Source organism: Amphibalanus amphitrite, unplaced genomic scaffold (genome assembly GCF_019059575.1).
Source record: "Amphibalanus amphitrite isolate SeventyFive unplaced genomic scaffold, NRLGWU_Aamphi_draft 001493F_arrow, whole genome shotgun sequence".
Classification (NCBI taxonomy): Eukaryota; Metazoa; Arthropoda; class Thecostraca; order Balanomorpha; family Balanidae; genus Amphibalanus; species Amphibalanus amphitrite.
Window position 1 is genome coordinate 57,486 of NW_024882986.1, and position 18,335 is coordinate 75,820.

The 18,335-nt window shown below is 50.8% G+C and overlaps 2 protein-coding genes across 2 annotated transcripts in view; one reads left to right on the forward strand and one right to left on the reverse strand.

Moving 5' to 3' along the window:
* Nucleotides 1–18,335, reverse strand: part of LOC122373422 (glycine receptor subunit alphaZ1-like) — a 74,247-nt gene that overhangs the window by 26,585 nt on the left and 29,327 nt on the right. The window contains exons 7-8 of the mRNA XM_043351448.1: nucleotides 11,785–11,867; nucleotides 9,948–10,079 (exon numbers count right to left, since the gene is read on the reverse strand). Of these exons, the coding sequence (XP_043207383.1) occupies nucleotides 9,948–10,079; nucleotides 11,785–11,867 (215 nt within the window). The remainder of the gene's footprint in view (nucleotides 1–9,947; nucleotides 10,080–11,784; nucleotides 11,868–18,335) is intronic.
* LOC122373421 lies at nucleotides 1,907–7,221 on the forward strand. Its single transcript, XM_043351447.1, has 3 exons — nucleotides 1,907–4,750; nucleotides 4,946–5,114; nucleotides 5,490–7,221. The coding sequence occupies exons 1-3, from the start codon at nucleotides 2,108–2,110 to the stop codon at nucleotides 6,587–6,589; spliced, it is 3,912 nt and encodes a 1,303-aa protein (XP_043207382.1). The 5' UTR covers nucleotides 1,907–2,107; the 3' UTR covers nucleotides 6,590–7,221.

The window sequence follows — 18,335 nt, forward strand, 5'->3', positions numbered from 1 at the left end:
CTCCACGCTGAGCCTGCGCCGCGCCGCGTCCAGTCTGCACCAGAACGCGCCGCTTACGTCGGGCCTGTGCCGCGCTCTGCCGCTCCGCGGGCTCGCCAGTCGCCACCATGTCGGACGCCGAAAATGACAGCAATCGCGCGGAGGAACTTCATGAGCTGAGGGAACAGCTGGCGACTGCTCTTCAGCGCATCACTGAGCAACAGCAGTCCATACGTGACCTGAGCCGGCGCCTGGAGCTGTCGCTAACATCAGCGGCAGCGGCGCCCGGTACGGCCGGGGTGCCTGTTCCCGAGTCTGCGGACAACCGGGGAACCCCGGCTCCGGCTGCATTATCCGGTGCTGCAGCCGACGGACTAACAGGTCAGCCTCTAACACTGTGTATGCCCGTGTGTCCGGATGAGAATGTGCCTCAGTTCACGCCGAATCGCTCCCAGACTCGGTTCGTGCCGCCCAATACCGACTCTGTACCATCGACTCGCTTTGTTGTACAGCAGGTTCATGAGCTGGCCAGTTTTTCTTTGGGTGGCAGGCAGTCCCTCGCTCACTATCTCGATCGATTTGAAGAGCACTGTGAGAATGTGTACGCAGGAAGTCTTGACCAGGCTCTGCCGTTGCTGAAATCCAAGCTTTCAGGACAGATTCTTGATGTCTTTGTGGCCTGCGGGGACGTCTTCAACCCCTACCAGACGGTGAAACGTCGGATGCTCGACTGGATGAAGCGGCAGGAGCTCTCTGGTAACTGCTCGGCACGCGATCGTTTTCGGTCGTGTAGGAGGAACCAGGGTGAGTCACTGGCACTGTTCGCGCTCAGAGTGGCCTCTGTGTATAACGATGCGTATCCCGATCAGGACATACAAACGTCTCAGGAGTTGCGTCAGCACTTGCTTGACAACCTGCCGCATCGTGCTGCTGACTACCTACGCCGACAGATTCACTATACACGCGAGATTCATGGCATAACCCTGACGCGGCAAAACCTGCTGTCCCTGTTGGAGCGTGAGAGGCTGGATGAGGAAGTGGTGTCTAACGCCGATCCATCTCTCTTCTATACAGCCGAGCAAGCGAACAGGAGCCGTTCATCACGGTCACAGCAGAGGAGGATGGTGTCTCCAGCCGCAGCCGCCCGGCGCCGGAGACATACGACGAGCAGCGAGGAACAACAGCGCGTCCAACAACCTCATCAACGAGAGCATTCCTCGTCTAACTCTTCAGCGACTGGCGATCGACGCCCACTGCTTCGCTGCTTCTTCTGCGGCCGCTTTGGACATGTTGAGCGTGAGTGTCGTCGGAAACAGGATCTCTGTTTTTCTTGTGGCCGCCCTGGGCATTATATGCGCGATTGTAACGTGCCCCGTTCGCGTCAGAGATCGCAGAGTGCCCCTCGCTCCCGTCATAGATCTCCAGTGGAGAATCAGAGAGCGAGTTCAGGCCCGAGTCAGCAAGTGCCATCTCCGGACCCCCCTGGGGGGAGAAGGTCAGGGTATGGTCGAGGGACCCGAAGACGGCGCAGAAATGGGTCAGAGAGACACAGGGATGGTTCCCGTTCAACTGGTTCACGTGTTCGTGATGATCGTTCGCCTTCTCCGGGAAACTAGCGGGTCCCACGTCTCCATCAGGGCAGGACGTGGTGACCGACTCGAGCCCTGTCTCCACCGAGTCTGTTGTGTCTGGCCGTTCATCAGGAGCACCTGTGTCGACCGGCTCAGAGCTGGATTCGGTGTTTGCGTCCGCTCTTGAGCCGGAGCACCTCCTTCGTTCCCGTGCCATAGTTTCAGGGCGATCAGCTGATGTCATCATTGACTCCGGCTCCTCACGGACTCTCGTCGCCAGTCATGTTGTATCTGATGGTGTCTTGCTTGCCAGAAGTGCTGCTCGGGTGCGTGCCATTGGGGGTTGTGTCGTTGAGCCACTGGGAGTTGCGACAGTCGACCTGAATCTGCATGGAGTGCACCTGGAGCTGACCGACTGTCTGGTGTTGTCTGACGCGGAGTCGCCCACAGATGTCATTGTTGGCCGTGACACGCTGGAGCGGCTGGGCTTGTGTGTGGACGTCGCCCGAAGATCGGTTTCTGGACGCAATTCTGATGGTTCCCATTGGACGGTTTACATGCCATTGAACCTCCAGCAGCCTGAGTGTATGATTTTTGTTGCTGACATTCCTTGCCGAGCAGCAGAAGATGTTGATATCGCCCCAGGGTGCTCAGTTGCTGTGCCCTACACCGTTCCCGAGCAGCCGCGCTGTTCAGAGTGTACGATCAGCCAGCGTCATCTTCTGTTTGAAGCACAGCCTGGTCTTGATGTCAGTCTTGTTCCTGGACTGGCGTGTGACAGTCAGCCCCGAGTTCTCGCCTGCAACCGTGGTCGGATGGCTGTCCGTATTCGCCGTGGTGAGGTTGTGGGTTACCTTGCTACTGCTGCAGACGCCAGCAAGGACTTGGAGCAGCCATGTGACGTGTTCTCAGTGAGTGAAGAGGAGAGCTGTGACGTGACGCTGTCATCAACAGAGGTTCCGGGACTGACGGTGTCGCAGCGCGCTGCTGTAGACGATCTATTTCAGCGTCACGCAGCAGTATTCAGCAGTTCTGCTTCTGATCCACTGCGCACGTCCCTGACTGCACACAGGATCGTCTTGAAGGACGACACGCCGGTTTACGTACCGCCCAGGAGGATGTCGCCGCCAGCAGCAGAGGAAATCGAGCGCCAGTGCCTGGATCTGGAGCGTCTGGGCATCATAGAGAGATGCGACTCTGCGTGGTCGGCGCCCGTTGTGCCAGTACGGAAGAAGGACGGATCTCTACGGCTATGTATTGACTACCGTCGACTCAACAAGCAGACGGTGGCCACCCGCTTCCCGATGGCCGACGTCACGGACTCAGTGTACAGCGCCCACGGCATGAAGTTCTTCACCACGCTGGACCTGGCCAAGGGCTACTACCAAGTGCCCTTGGAGGAGTCATCAAAGGACTACACCGCCTTCTCGACAGCACGGCAGCACTGGAGGTTCCGCAGGTTACCGTTCGGCTTGAAGAATGCTCCAGCAGCATTCCAGCGAGAGATGCAGACGGTGCTGCAGGGGTTCTCCAGGCGAAACCTCGTCATCTACTTGGACGACCTGCTCCTGATGGAGAAGAACTTTGAGAAGCATCTTCAGCTCGTGGACGACGTGCTCCTGGCACTCGAGTCGCAGGGCATCAAGCTGAATGCCAAGAAGTGTGTCTGGTTCCAGCCAGAAGTACCCTTCCTCGGCCACGTCATCAGTGAGCGAGGTCTGCGTAGATCACCAGAATACATCAAGAAGGTGCGCAGTCTGCCACGCCCTCAGACCGTGAAGCAGCTCCGACAGTTCCTGGGGGTGATCAACTTCCAGAGGAAGTTCGTGCGCCACTGTTCCAGCATCAGCAAGCCCCTGACGGACCTGACAGGCCAGCCAGGCCCCACAGTCATTACGTGGACGGACCAGATGACTGACGCCTTCGAGAAACTGAAGCAGGTAATGGAGGAGGAAGTCACGCTGGCCTTCCCCGACTACACAGAGGACGCGCAGCCTCTCACTCTTTGGACAGACGCGTCTCAGGTTGGGGCGGGGGCCTGTCTGACTCAGGAACAAGACGGAGAAACTCGTCACATCGGGTTTGCCTCAATGACCTTCTCTCGCTCACAGCAGAATTACTCAGTCACCGAACTGGAACTCGCAGCTCTCCGTTGGGGTGTCGTCAAGGCCTTCAAGCCATTCCTCGGTGGCGTGTCATTTAGAGTCTGCACGGATCACCAGGCACTGGTGTACATGCACAGCATGCATCTTGTCAACAGTCGGATCGCCAGGACGATGGAGGAGCTCTCGGAGTTCGACTTCACGATCTGCTATGTGCCAGGGTCATCCAACATCGCCGCAGATATGTTCTCTCGTGCTCACCCACTGCCGACGGAGCTCCCGGCTGTCTGTCGCCAGTTGCCAGTTGGTCTGGATCTGTACTACAGAGCTGAGGGAGGAGGTGATGCACTGATCGACTGCCTGTGCCACTGGATGGAGGAGAATGACCGCCGGCCTGCACAGAACCACCTGCTCCGAGAACTGCTGGTGGGCGAAGTGATGAAAGCACCGGGCAGGTTCAAGATGAAGTTGGATCGACGCGCACGACAAACACTCAAAAGCATGAAGGTCCCAGGTCAGCCGTTGTCTGTTGAGATGGTGGCGGTGTTCGCTACTCTGATGAGGGTACGGGTCATCGTCCACTTCGGTGGCCATCATCCCATGATCTTCACCGGTCCAGACGGGGAGGAAGTGGCTGGTCAAGCTCTTCATCTCCAGTGTCTGGGAGGAGTCCACTTCAACTTGCTGAAGGAGAACAAGAACTTCCAGACACAGAACACCGTCCTCGTGGCTCACATCCAAGAACAGGTGAGATCACAAATGATGTGTAGAGTCAAACTGCCAGAACGTGTCACAATGTGTGCGACTGAAGAGGGTGGTTCGCCTGAGGACGGTCTGCTTGTACACCCTCTCTGTGATCATCAGTCCAGCGCTTCATGCGCTGCGACCGTATACGTGAATGACAGACCAGTCTGTGCCCTTCTCGACAGCGGAGCAGCTGTGTCCATGGTCAGCCGCGCAGCGTTGGAGCTGATCGGCACCAGGGAGGCGGATGTGATTCCCAGCGCTGTATCAGTTCGAGGCATCGGAGGACTCACCAACTGCACCGGCTATCTCGAAGCAGACGTGGCCTTACCTGGGGACGGGGACCCACAAACGGTACGTCTGCTGATTGATTCAGATAACTCGTTCGGCCACTGTGTGTTGCTGGGTGCAAACTTCCTTACGTCTGCTTGTGTCGAGTTGGATTTTGGAAGGCGGCTGATAAGCAGTGTTTATGGGGAGCACGCCATGAGCGGTCACTGTGATTTCAAGAACACTGCAACCGGTCTGACTCTGGTGACGTCCTCGCAGGAATGCAGTGACGCTGAAGACGTTCTTCTGCCTGACAGCCGAGAGCGAATCCCAGACATCGCCTCTGTCCGAGAACACCAACACCAGGATCGTCTTCTTCATGAGCTCACTAGCCATGTTCGGCAGAAGCTGACAGAACAAGAATTGCCCAGAGAACTGGAACATTTCGGTAAGCATCTCAATGATCTGTTTGTCAGCAATGACTTGTTGATGTACCGTCACAGCAAGTATGGGGACCTACCTGTCATTTCCAAGCTCTGGCTGGCGGAACTTGTAACCGCAGCTCACCAGGGGATGGCTCACATTGGCAGGGACAAGTTGTTCGATCTGATCGCCAGCCAGGTGTTCTGTCCAGGATTGAACAAGGTTGTAGCCGATGTTGCCCGAAGTTGCCGTCAATGTCAGCTGTATAAATCGTCCCCTCAGAGGATCGCTGCACCTGTTCAGCGCCTTCAGAGTCGAGCACCTTTTGAGCTGGCTGCTGCTGATCTTGTGATGTTCCCTCGCACCCCACGTGGCTTCATTGGATGTCTTGTGGTTGTAGATCACTTCTCCAAGTGGGCGGTGGCGGTACCAGTAAGGAGGAAGACGTCTGCTGCGGTTGCAGTCGCCCTGGAACAGCGAGTCCTGCCAGTTCTTCTGCGCAGGCCTGCGCGACTTCTGACGGACAATGGTGGCGAGTTCGTGGGTCCGGAGCTTCAAGAGGTGCTGAGGAGGTGGGGGATCCAGCAGACATTCTCTACACCCTACAGACCGCAGGGCAACGGAGCTGTCGAGCGGCTGAACCGCACCCTGAGTCAGGAGCTTCGCATGTTGTCTGCCGACAAGCCTGGAGACTGGGACCTACATCTTCCGAAGGCCATGGCGACCTACAACGGGACCAGCCACTCTCAGCTTGGTGACTCTCCAGCAGATTTTCTGCTGAAGCAGAAGCACGGTGGCGTCAGCGTTCCGCTGGTATCGGTGGAGCGACAGAGCTGCTGGCGGCCTGGAAACCCGAGCTTCGCGCCATTCGAAGTGGGCCAGCTGGTTAAGCGGGAAACGCAGCGACCTGGTAACCTGCTGACTGGCAAGTTCGAGCAGCGATTCGACGGTCCCTTCAAGGTGAAGTCTCGGAACAGCAATGACGTCACCTACACTCTGGAGAGGGACACCGGAGCCGAGCTGAGGGCGCATCACACGCAGCTTCGCCCGTGGATAACTGCACCGTCCTACCTGCGCCGGCTCGAGGAGGTGCGAGAAGATGGAGAGGGCAGAGGCTGCAGCATGCACCCTCCTCTACCGGCCGGTGGGGTGCTGACTTCTGTTGGCTCAGCGGGCGAGCGGCGTCTTCCAGGCATCTTGAAGAACACTCGTCGGGCCCAGGATCGGTCCCAGCAAACGACGCCTCCTCGTGTGAGCAGCAGTGCCCAACAGACGACGCCTCCTCCTCGTGTGAGCAGCAGTGCCCAACAGACGACGCCTCCTCCCAAGAACGACGGCGCTCAGCTGGCTGTCTCCCGCCCACCGGCTAGCGCTCCTCAACAGAGGACTCGCGCGACCTCAGCGGCTAAGCGGACTGTGAGGTTTGATGACGTGGGCCGGGAGATACCCAGGCGGTCGGGCCGTGTCAGAGAAGCGCCAGATAGGTGGGGCTATAGTTAGAATGTCGTGTGTGATTCTTCTTGTTTTTGTTTTGTTGTTTTTCTTGTGCTGCCGGCAGTAGCCGACCCAGCTGATCCAGCTGCTGCTGCCTCCCTCTGACGTGCTCTTCGACTGGTTGTCGAGCACGCGCCTGTTGGTTTCTCCGCGTGCGCGGTGGACGTGACGCGTCACCCCACCGTATAATCGATGAAGCAGACGACCGCCTTCATCGTCACGGTGGCCGAGCTCGTCCTCAAGTTGTGTTGTGTTTTGGTATATGGCATAGGCGTTTTGTATCAGCGTGAGCGTAATGACGTGTTGGAAGAGGTTATGTGAATTGGCGCTGTTATGCTGTTATAACGGTGATTCTTGTGTTTTGGTCATAGCGGTGATCCTTGTGTTTTGATGTGGGCGAGATGCTAAAGGGGGGAGATGTGGACGTGTGGTATTGGAATTTGCATCTCGCTTGTGTGCTCGGGTGGCCGGCCGCGAGCTGGCGGCGCCTCGGCTCGCCGGGCGGCCGGCCTGCCCTGGGGCGGTGCGGGCCGCTCGGCGGGTCGGGCGGCGGGCGGCGCGGGGAGTCGGTTGCGGGGCTCGGTGGAAGGTGGACGGTGAATACAGGCGTGGAACGGCTACATGTTTTGACGGTGAATGAAGACGGCGAACGGCTACAACCCCAGCGGTGACCTTGACCCGCATCGTCTGTCTCGGCTCCAAAGCCAAACCGGCGTGGAATTGGGAGCGTTCGAGCACTCATGGTCCAGCGCAATTCTCCACCTAAATCCATTCCTGATACACATTTGCTTGCTCATAGTCATGTAACTCCGGTAAATTCACCCAACTTTCATATTGGTCGCTCCATAGACAGATGGCCACAGAGATCAACTTAAAAGGCCACTGTTGCATTCATTTAGTAGAGATCATTAAAGAGCCGTGACAGGCCACAAGTCGCGTGACATCATACGTGTAACGACCAATGACGTCGGCCTGCAAAACTCAATGGAAGCGGCTAGCAGCGTGCAATAAAACAGGGCGCTGCTTTCTAAATGTCTGTCGTGCGCCATAAATGAATATATTCTTTGTAGCCTGGCAACTCAGTATCTTTTTTTAACTATTGTACTAGTATTTAATAATTTCATAATTTTATAATTGTGCTTACGCTTTATGTTGATATTAGTGATAAATCCTTAGATAAAGTAAATCGATGTGATATTTAATAGAAAAATAGCAAACTAACGCACCATTCATTCGAAAGCTGGGGAACCTACTAAAAAGAACTACTAAAATTCCTGAGGAACCAAAGGATCAAATGGGGATTAAATAGATGCCTGCTATTCCGTCGTGAAAACGGCCAAAATGAAGATATTTGCTGTAAAAGAAATTAGGTGCAGATTTGGTCAAATCAGGTGCATTCCCCGGATAGCCCGTCGTGAAAGCGGCTAATGTGTGCCAGATAACCGTCTTGAAAACGGCGATTATGCATCTCAAATTGATAATTTCAAGCCATTCAGGCGAAACTTCATGAATCTTTACCTCTAGTCAACAACATGCTAAACTATTGATAAATAAAGGCTGCCGCCTTGGCACGACAAACTTTTTGTACATTTTTAGACCTCAATACGATGTTTGGTTACATTGAAAAAGTTGATTCAAAATGTTACGCAAGTTATTATATGTTTTATGTTTTGATCTGCCGAACCAAAAGAACTACGATGCAAAACTTTTTACGTCAACAATTTTGTATGAGCGAAAACACTCACGTCCGCTGAATAATCGAAATGAATAGCCACAGAAATATGGCAGCAGTTTAGCTCGGCGGGAGGTGGCGGGTCCCCTTTATCAGCCGTTACCACTCAGGTGGCACCCCGCTCGCAAACGACCTATGAGCCCGGCTCGTAAAGCCGACTGAACACGGTAAATGTTTTTCGCCGCCAGTTGCTTCACATTTCGGCATTCAATAGCAGTCGGTCTTTCACTGGCTTTAGACCGAATGGCGGGGCGGCTCTAATATCAAAGAAAGGCGACACCGCTGCTGACGTCTGCGATCGCGCAGTCGGCGGCAATCTGGTATAAAGTCACAGGCTACGCACATCGCAACGTTATCGTTATGATATTGGTGACCTGAGTTGATTGGTTATAGGTTTAAATGTTTGTAACATAATGCACAATTCGAACAGCACAGTCATATTTTAAGCTTATAACGAATTATTATCCTTATTCGCCCTTTAGTACATTCACATCATAGTGCACTTTCTATCAAGCTAACAAGCCGGTTGATGAAGTACGATTTTGTTTTCGTGCAATAATCAACTGAGATATTGCTTTAAACAGAAAACCCTTATAAAGGTCAGAAGTGCTGCCTGCATGCTACAGGAGGCGCTCCCATAAAAGTATATTGCAGACGTTTTATGGAGGGGCGTTTGCGTCTTAGCGAGCGTCTCCCCGAGTTGTGCGCCCTTTACCCGGCGCGAAGGCTCACGGAGCCGGGCCAGTGCGCCCCCACCACCGCACCAAAAACAAGCCGGCAAACACCTTTACTGCCGGCGCCGGAGCTCTGGCTGATTGCTTCCGACAGCCGGGCTCATCGAATTCGCAGCCCCCAGCTCGGCTCCCATTAACGACGCGTGCCTGAATGAATTTTAACTTTATCGTGCCCTGCTCCCGGCTTGTTTACCGCTCAGTCCGTAATCAAGATTAGAAATGGATGCTCTCAAACTTGGTCTTTATTGAATTGAGTTTCGCTGTTTTAACTTTCGGAACGGCGGACCCACATGTTTTGTATTGCGATAACCTATCTTTTGCTAAAGAGGTCTAGCAATATTTATCTTCTAGCGCACAGTCTAGAACTTATTTTCTTTGCTACGTAAATGCATTGGTCTCTAATTGCACATTTGCAATAGTTCAGATAAGGTGATCTTGGACCTAACTCAGAATTCAGATAAATAATTTCAATATGTCACATAGGTCGAAAACGGGTGCTTGTTGCTCACTTAGACCATTCACATTTCACACTGATTGGCGAAGAGATGCTTGACCCGTGCCTATCACTGGCCGACGCAGGGTTAGCATACATACTTCTGTGTCTGTTCTGGTCTGTGCCATGGTGCTTGGTCAGAAGTAACCTGTGACGTATGTACATACATACTGCTGGGTGCAGGGGCGACTGACCTGTGGCGTACTGCTGGGTGCAGGGGTGACTGACCTGTGGCGTACTGCTGGGTGCAGGGGTGACTGACCTGTGGCGTACAGCGTACTGCTGGGTGCAGGGGCGACTGACCTGTGGCGTACTGCTGGGTGCAGGGGCGACTGACCTGTGGCGTACTGCTGGGTGCAGGGGCGACTGACCTATGTCGCACTGCTGGTTGCAGGGGTGACTGACCTGTGGCGTACTGCTGGGTGCAGTCTCCAGTGGTGTTCTTCACCAGGTCGAGCTGTGGAAGCTCTATATGGTCCACGACCAGGGGAACCTTCGGGTCCCAGACGAAAATCAGGTCGTCGGTCGTGTATGAAACTGGCGAAAAGGAGACAATACAAATCAGAGGAGTTTCACCAATCACTATCCGAGGCCGGGGCGGGGCATAATAAATCAAACGTGTCAGGCAGTATAGGGGAGTTGGGCACATTCGTGCATGGGGCGCATTCGTTTTCAGCAGTTTATGGGAACACGAGTGACTGCACGAGCTCAAGGTAAATTATGGAAATATGTGTATCATTGCCTCCCTTTGTTCACCGTAGAAGACAACACTGTACCTGCTGTTATGCTTGATAAAAACGCAAATTTGTAATATTCGTGAGCTTTCCAAACTGTTCTCATGTCATCCATTTTCGTGATCCTGACTCGGAAATGTGGTTCAGCTTTTCAAAATTGGGGGCGAAGAAGCTCACTCTAGTCACGGAATTGCTGCAAACTTGTTTGTTGTAAAAGTGTCATTTTTTCAACAAGAAATTTTGAAATATATTACAAATAACGCTATGGGGCAGGTTCGTGTACGCACTGCCTGGGGGCACATACGTGCATATTTTTTTTATAGTTTTTGCGATTTATGACTTTATCTGTAGTAGGTTTCACTAATGACGCTCGCCTGACTCAGTCTCGGCTGCTTGCGACGTCGTGACGAGTAATTCACGCGAACTTGGCGAGGTCACGGAGGCCGGCAGTTGGCACATTCTTGTTGGCCAGCCCATTCCTTCTACATATGTTGTGCAATGCATTTTTGTCGAAAGAAATCAAGTGAAATGACCCCCTGCCAATTTCCTTTGGTAAATTTCTGGCAATGCCCAGTAATTTCTCGAACTTTGCAGGGTGCACGGAAGTGCCCCATCCCTTGCACGAATGTGCCCCATAGGTGGGGCAGTTTCGTGCAAATGTTTTGAGTTATTGAAAGCCATTTTTTTTTTCTAAAAGAAGCAATAATTTTAGAGGATAACTTTTAAGAGGAAAAATATCTGCAATAGTTCCTTTCCATACTACAATCAACAATTTTGCCGTTGCACTAACCAAAGAACAGATATACGGATTTATCCATTTTTTGCACGAATGTGCCCCACTCTCCCCTAGGTATGAAGTTATCATGAACATCGCACAGATCAGCCCGATGCGCTCGTTGTGATCCGCCTCTCTTTCACCAAACCCATCACCACTACCGCCACCACAACCGTCATCAACATCACCATTACCAGCACCGGCACCAGCACCACCAGCACCAACACCTCTGATATCAGCTCCCCGAGACGCGGCGGGCGATGTAATGACTCGTGAATTATCTGAGCGCTCAGAAAGGGTTGTGTGTCTGGGTGCGCGCCGAGTGTAGGTGGGGGCGCCCGGGCGCTCCCGTCCAATCACGCTCATGCATCACTGTCGCCAGCAAGCGGCCGCGTCTCCGGAGCATACAAGGCGAGGCCGGACGCGCTGTGACGACATCGCGCGGGCGGCCAGGGGGGCGCCGGGTGTAAGGAAGCTGGGTGTACGAGCATGAGAGGCTGGGTGTAGGGAGACTGGGTGAAGGGTGCAGAGACTGGGTGCTGCAGAATGCAGTGCCCACATTCAGATACAGATACTGGCTATAGAACGTGCACTTTGTTGATCCTAGGTTACTTGCCAGTGCTATGTTTATGTGTTCCAAGGGGAGCGAGCATTCACAATACTAAGACCGCTATCCCCGTCTCCCACCCCATCCCCACCGGAGCAAAAATGGCACACTGCAGTTGCTACTTACTGCTCTCAATCTTCATCGCACATTTCTGAGTGTCGTGAGGGTATCTCTTGAAGTTCATCGCGCATGACAACACCAGAGTCAGCCTGGAACAAGCAAACATTATGCACAGTTTTCGCATCTCAAGGTTTCAATTATTTGATACCTCAAAATGCGCAACAGCGGGAACGCAATGCTTAGGTATCGCCCGTAGAGTAGACACTTGCATTTTTTTATAAAAAGTGCAGGCAATGCTAAAAAAAAATATGGTAAAACTTAGAGAACTATAAGAATTACAAGGGTGAACATAAAAGCACACATGAACGACGCAAATGAAATGATTGCCAATCCAATTCTCGTTCGTCGCGTCTCGCTCGTCCGAATCAGTGCGACGCCGGGCCGCTGCCCTGTCAGTATCGCTGAGCGTTCGACCAATCAGGGCGCTGATGCGCGACATACGTCACCGGAAGGTCATTACCGCACCGCGGGGCCTTCATGGAAAGCCGGCCTGAGCTGTCGCCCGGAAAGGCGGTCTACCAGCCTTGTTAGCGCTGTCTGGGACCGGCTAGATTGGCATTAGCACCACATGATCAGACGGGAAATGACCAATCGAAACAAACTTGACGATCGATTCGGATGTATTTTCGAAAAAGGTAGTTAGTTGAGAAATGATTTTCACTATCCATGAACGTCGATTCAATCGATGAGTACCACGCTCAGCTTAGCAAGCTTTGTGAGGAGACGTAAAAACATGCCGCTTGTTCATGGAGGTCAGTTGCAGTGGTGATTGATTAAAGAAAAAGGTCCGTAGACAATTCAGTTCATGATCAATATTATTTCATAATACCTAATCTCCAATCTTGCGTTAAACTAGGCTTTTATTTAAAAACAAATTAAACCACGTTCAAGTGATCTCAAAATGGCACCCGTTTCCTGCGTATAATTCTGCTATTTCGTAAACAACTGTAACACTGTTTGCATCCACGATATGAGTAAGCGTTCTCCTAAGATGAACTCGTATCACGGTTGATTTTTTCGCTGCTACTCACTTTCCACTTTATTCGCAAGTGATGTCCAGTTAATAACCTAGAATGGCTGTATTTTAGCAAGAGTTTCATTAATCCTCAATCTAGGAACCCATCACCATTGTAACAGAGATTGATGAAAGCATTATTTTTCATCATCAGTACCATCATCAGTTCAGAATAATAAAAAACACTGATGAAATTGAGTTGCTACGGGAGATTGTGGAATAATTAGGTCGACAACTAATATTTCTTGTTGTTTTTTGGGAGGCGAGCATGTTAACTCTTTTTAGACGTTTATTTCGTATTGGAATGATTTCGCTGAGGACTAGATGCGGCAGGTTTCGGTTTTACACTACTCTCAACTCTGTCTTGCTTATTTCATGTTTTATTACAAAGTTGTAAGCACGACAATGTAGGTAAATGAGAGCGGGACTTGATGCAAAACAAAAACTACAGATTATTTGCATGTTTAGCCATGCTTATATTCAAATAACACAAAAGGGTAAGAGACTGTAGTGATAGAAGAGATAAAAAACGTTACCTACATCATACCTGAACTTGCCATCTCGGCCCAGACACCCTTAGCACAGGATTAAAAGTTCGCCTTTCTCCAAATCCATCATTTAGGAGCCGATGGTGTCGTTAATACCTTCCTATGAAGGCCTCCCACGGCTTTTAAACGGCTCACTACCCTGAAAGCCTCCACTGATCGCCTGCGTGACCTGGGCACGGAATCTGCCCAACTGACGGAGAGGTCGTTAGCTGGAGGGTTGGAGCCAAAACTGCTCACACACTGAAAAAAATCGGGGAACCCCATTTCTTACAATCTGACACCACATACTCCAAAATACTCCTAAATTAGGCTCCGTTTTCATGATTTTAGGATGTCATGGGTGTTGTGACACCCGACACGGGAGCCCCATTACCTTTTGACGCCGCAAAAATGTACATGACCCCCTTGGGAGAGGTTCGGCTAGCGAACTCCCCAAAAATTGCAGGCCAAAAAATTGGAGTGTCGCTGAGACACCCCCGTTGAAACCCCTCTGGGGTGTCATTATCCTGGAGTGACACCCCGTGTTTTCAGCTTCAAATCCTACCGATAGATGGCGCAAACTAAAGTTGGTAAAATCGGGACCTGTTTTTCACGAATGGCTGGTGCATGTTTGGAGCTAAGGCAAAAGCGTGCATAGCGTAGAGTGGCCAACTATATCATGATGATATCTAGACTGATTACCGTGTCATACGTTGGTCGTGCACACTACAGGGCGCCGCAAGGCCGCGAACGGAAAGAGTAACTCCTCACCCGGTTATAAATATAGTCTGAGATTCTCGTTCCGAAGGACATTTCACATATCCGTGCTTCTATCCTCAGGATACTGAAATCTTTCTCCTCCACGCCACAACCCTCCTCCGGGCTGGACATGCAACTTTATCTCATGCGGGCTGCTCCCTTGGAGCGGCACCGCTGCTCCTGAGGGAGCGCACCCCGTAGCCGGGTGCAGTGAGTGCCTTGGGGCTGGGTGGCCTGTCCTCTGGACGGGCTCGGCCCCGGCGACTCACTAGGGTGCCTGCCCAGACCAATGTCTCCCCCTAATTCCTATCATCCTTCCGGCTCTGCAATGGTCTTGTCGACCGAAAGGGCCTAACCCAACAAAACAAACAAACAATCCGAAGGACATTTAATCCTCGCCGGGAGTTTTTCGGAAGTTTAGGGGAGTGAAACTTCTCTGAGAGATTCCCTGCTGAAGGCGCGCGGTTCCCCGCGTGGGGGTCAGGAACAATATGGGGAGTTATATCAGAAAAATAGGGGAGTTGAGCTGCTATATTTTACACCCTAATTTGGGAGTTTGACACAATGTCGGGTGCTTAGGGACCAAAAAGGGGTGCTCGGCTGAAATTTGAGGGGTGTCACCTGCAGTCTAACGGAACCCCATGTGGGCCGGCGCTGACCCCCCTTTAGCGGCTGCGACTCCCCACTATGCGTCGAAACCCTCCTGGGGTGTACGCCAAACACCCCATTTTTAATAGCTCAGCGACTCCCCTCAAAACACCCCACTCGGGTGTTATTTTTGACATGACCGTCAATACCCCGTACAGGGTGTCATTTTTTCTTTCAGTGCACAGTTGGGGCTTGACTGTATTTCAGCTGGTGATGAATTTATTTTTTACCTATAAATATGCCAAGAAATGCTGTGGCTTACATATACTGTGCAATTTGGTGATTACTGCACTCATCAGACAATAGTCAGATAATGGATTAGGTACGTTACATATCGCAGCCAACACGTTATGCGCCAAACTCCATATAGAAGCGGACATTGGGGTTCAGATTGTTATTATGAGTAAAATATAAGTCATTTTCTTCATTAAACGGTTGTTTCTCTATGCAGCGATCATTTATGAAGCACGCCACACTTAGTTACCAACGAGCGATATCATAATAGCTCCATTTTTGGCAGTATACTGGCTGCGGCCGAGTGCGACGGTGGCGCCGACTATCGGCTACTCGTGCAACTAGGCCTCGCGGTGGCTCCGGCGGCCAAACTTCAGATGAAAACGTCCCTGTGTGGAGACTTAATGATAAACTGAAAAATGCGATATAATGCAATTAAATTCAGTAATATGCGTTTACCCTGACGTATTTTTTACCAATAGGTATTCGGGGAGAATTGGCACCGGGATTTGGCAGGAGAATATAAAATGTTTATGAACATTCCAAATTGTATTATACCTACATTGCATTGTCAAAATATGTCTCAATATATGCGAGAGGTCATGCTGTTTGCCGTAGTATAGCGAAATTGTTTCATGAAAGACTCAATACGAATATAACGGGAGTGATGTATCTTAATTTCATTTGGTGGTGCAAATATTTTTTTCTTCCATGTCCCGATCCCGGGTCGAATTTTTCTCTCCTATGGATAAAAAGTGCAGAGATGTGTTGCTCAGTTAGTGAGCTACAGCGTAGTATAGCGACATTTTTATGTAAGCTGCCTATTTTTTCATACTGTGCTAGTTTCCACGAAAATCCGTGCATACACTGACCAGTATTTTTTTCTTCCATGGCCAGATCCCAGGTCCAATTTTTATCCGCTATGGATAAAAAATGCATAAATATGTTGCTCAGATGGTTATCTACAGCGTAGTATAGCGACATTTTTATGTAACTACCCTATTTTTTCATATTGTGCTCATTTCCACGAAAATCCGTGCTTACGCTGACCAACATTTTTCTCTTCCATGGCCAGATCCCAGGTCCAATTTTTATCCGTCATGGATAACAAATACATAGATATGTTGCTCAGATAGCGAACTACAACGTAGTATAGCGACATTTTTATGTAACTTCCCTATTTTCTCACACACTGAGAAAAATCCTGACTCCGCATGACACCCCCAGGGGGAGTTCACCAAAACGACACCCCAAAACTCCCAGGTGGTACTCCTCATTACACCCCCTCCAAAACTCTCCATTACACCCCAAAACTTCCCTCGAGAAACTCTCTGTAACTCTCCCTACCGTTTTAGAAAACTCTTCATTTCTCTCCTTTATCCTATCAAAACAAACAACATACTCCCTGAAACTCCCTTCCATTACTCTCAATGACTCTCTTACTGCCTCAAAATTACTCCTGATTACTCCATTCCATTATTCCCCAAAACTCCGTTTACAGCTTCATGGTATACCTCTAGTTAGTCCCCATCAAACTCACCCAAACTTCCCATCACTCCACTCCAGCCCCCCCCCCGAAAATAAATATTGGACGAATAGCGTAACCACCCAAAGCTCGTGTACCGAAGCACAGATAAAAAATATATTTCAAGAAATGTGTATTCATAGTCCGGGGCGGTGGGAGGCTTGAAAAATTGACAAACGCTTCCGACATCCCGCCGCGGCACGCTCTCCGGGGATCTCACTTCATATGCTACACGGTCGCGAGTTTTGATGTAAAAAATCCAAAAGGCGGCCTACCACAGCAGGAATGCTTGGTCTGGTGGTGCCGCTACCACCTCCTGGGCCTCGACGAATAATGCGTCTTCTTCGTCCGGCTCTCCTTTCACGATGGTGGGATGGATATTTTGCGGGCCTCCGTTGGCTTCCGACGTGTCTTGCGGGATGCACTGCAGGCTCTCCAGCTCATCCCCTGCAAAATGTTAATAACCATGAAATTATACGTACACTTAACATTGCGTGGGAGGGGAGGAAATGGGTTAGAAAGAAAAAAGAGAAGGAGGGAAATAATGAAGGAGGGAGGGAGGGAAGGAGGGGAGGGATGAAGGAAGGAAGGAAGGAAGGAAGGAAGGAAGGAAGGAAGGAAGGAAGGAAGGAAGGAAGGAAGGAAGGAAGGAAGGAAGGAGGGAGGGAGGGAGGGAGGGAGGGAAGGAAGGAAGGAAGGAAGGAAGGAAGGAAGGAAGGAAGGAAGGAAGGAAGGAAGGAAGGAAGGAAGGAAGGAAGGAAGGAAGGAAGGAAGGAAGGAAGGGAGGGAGGGAGGGAGGGAGGGAGAGAGGGAGAAAGAAAGGGAGAGAGGGGAGAGGAAGGAGGGAGTGAGGAAGGAAGCGAGGAAAGATGGAAGGAAGAAATCAGGGAGGAGACTGAGAGGTAGGCAGATGAGACAAGATGGACGAGACGAGACACACGCAACCTGACGTGTTGGCACTGATACTGCATTTCGGCACATAATGTCAAAATAATGAAAACAAGAGATTGCAAAGTTAGAATACTTTTTATGGACTACAATTTTGATAAAGTTAAGTTTCAGTGAAAGTCTAAAGGGCAAGTTATAGGGGCTAGGAAAATCAAGGCTTTTATGCCAAGATAGTTTAATTTTCTGGCTCTGCTTTGAAAGCCCTTCAAATTTGATAATTGTCATTGACATGGATATTAAAACAATCGGACAATAACAAAGGATCCATGACGTGTAAAACTTGTGTAATCCTTACTTTCCAATTTATTCGAGGGAAATAATGTATGATATTTGCCAATACCTAGAAACTCAGAGCATGCTGTTTCCGATCTTTATCTCACTCAGGAACGAAACAAATCAATTACCCTTACTGAGACCATTCCAGCTCATCAAGAACATGGGGTTACCATATGTTCTCATCACAGCATTACAACACTTTGCACTATAAAAGCATGATGAGAAATACAGCTAAGCTTACCTTTAAATCCAAAGAAAGGTCCAATTATCCGTCACTGTATAGGTCAGGTCCGTCGAAGGCAACACGTTCTTCACTAACACCTCGCCCGCCGCCCCGCACAACGTGCTGTATACTACTTACACGCGCAAAAGATGGCGGCCACCGGCAGCCTCGCGCGACGTATGCTGAAACCCCTTCGTAACTCCCCTTTTACTCCTGTCGGAACGTTCGGGAAAAGTTTTTCGGGAGTAATGGAGAGCTGCGTCACAGAGTTATGGAGTGTCACACATGGAGTCATTTCGTCATCCATTAAGAACTCTTGAAAACTCTTTCGCAAAATGAGGAAGGCTCAAAGTTACCCTAGAACACACTCAATAACTCTGCTGGAAAGGGTGTTATCGATGG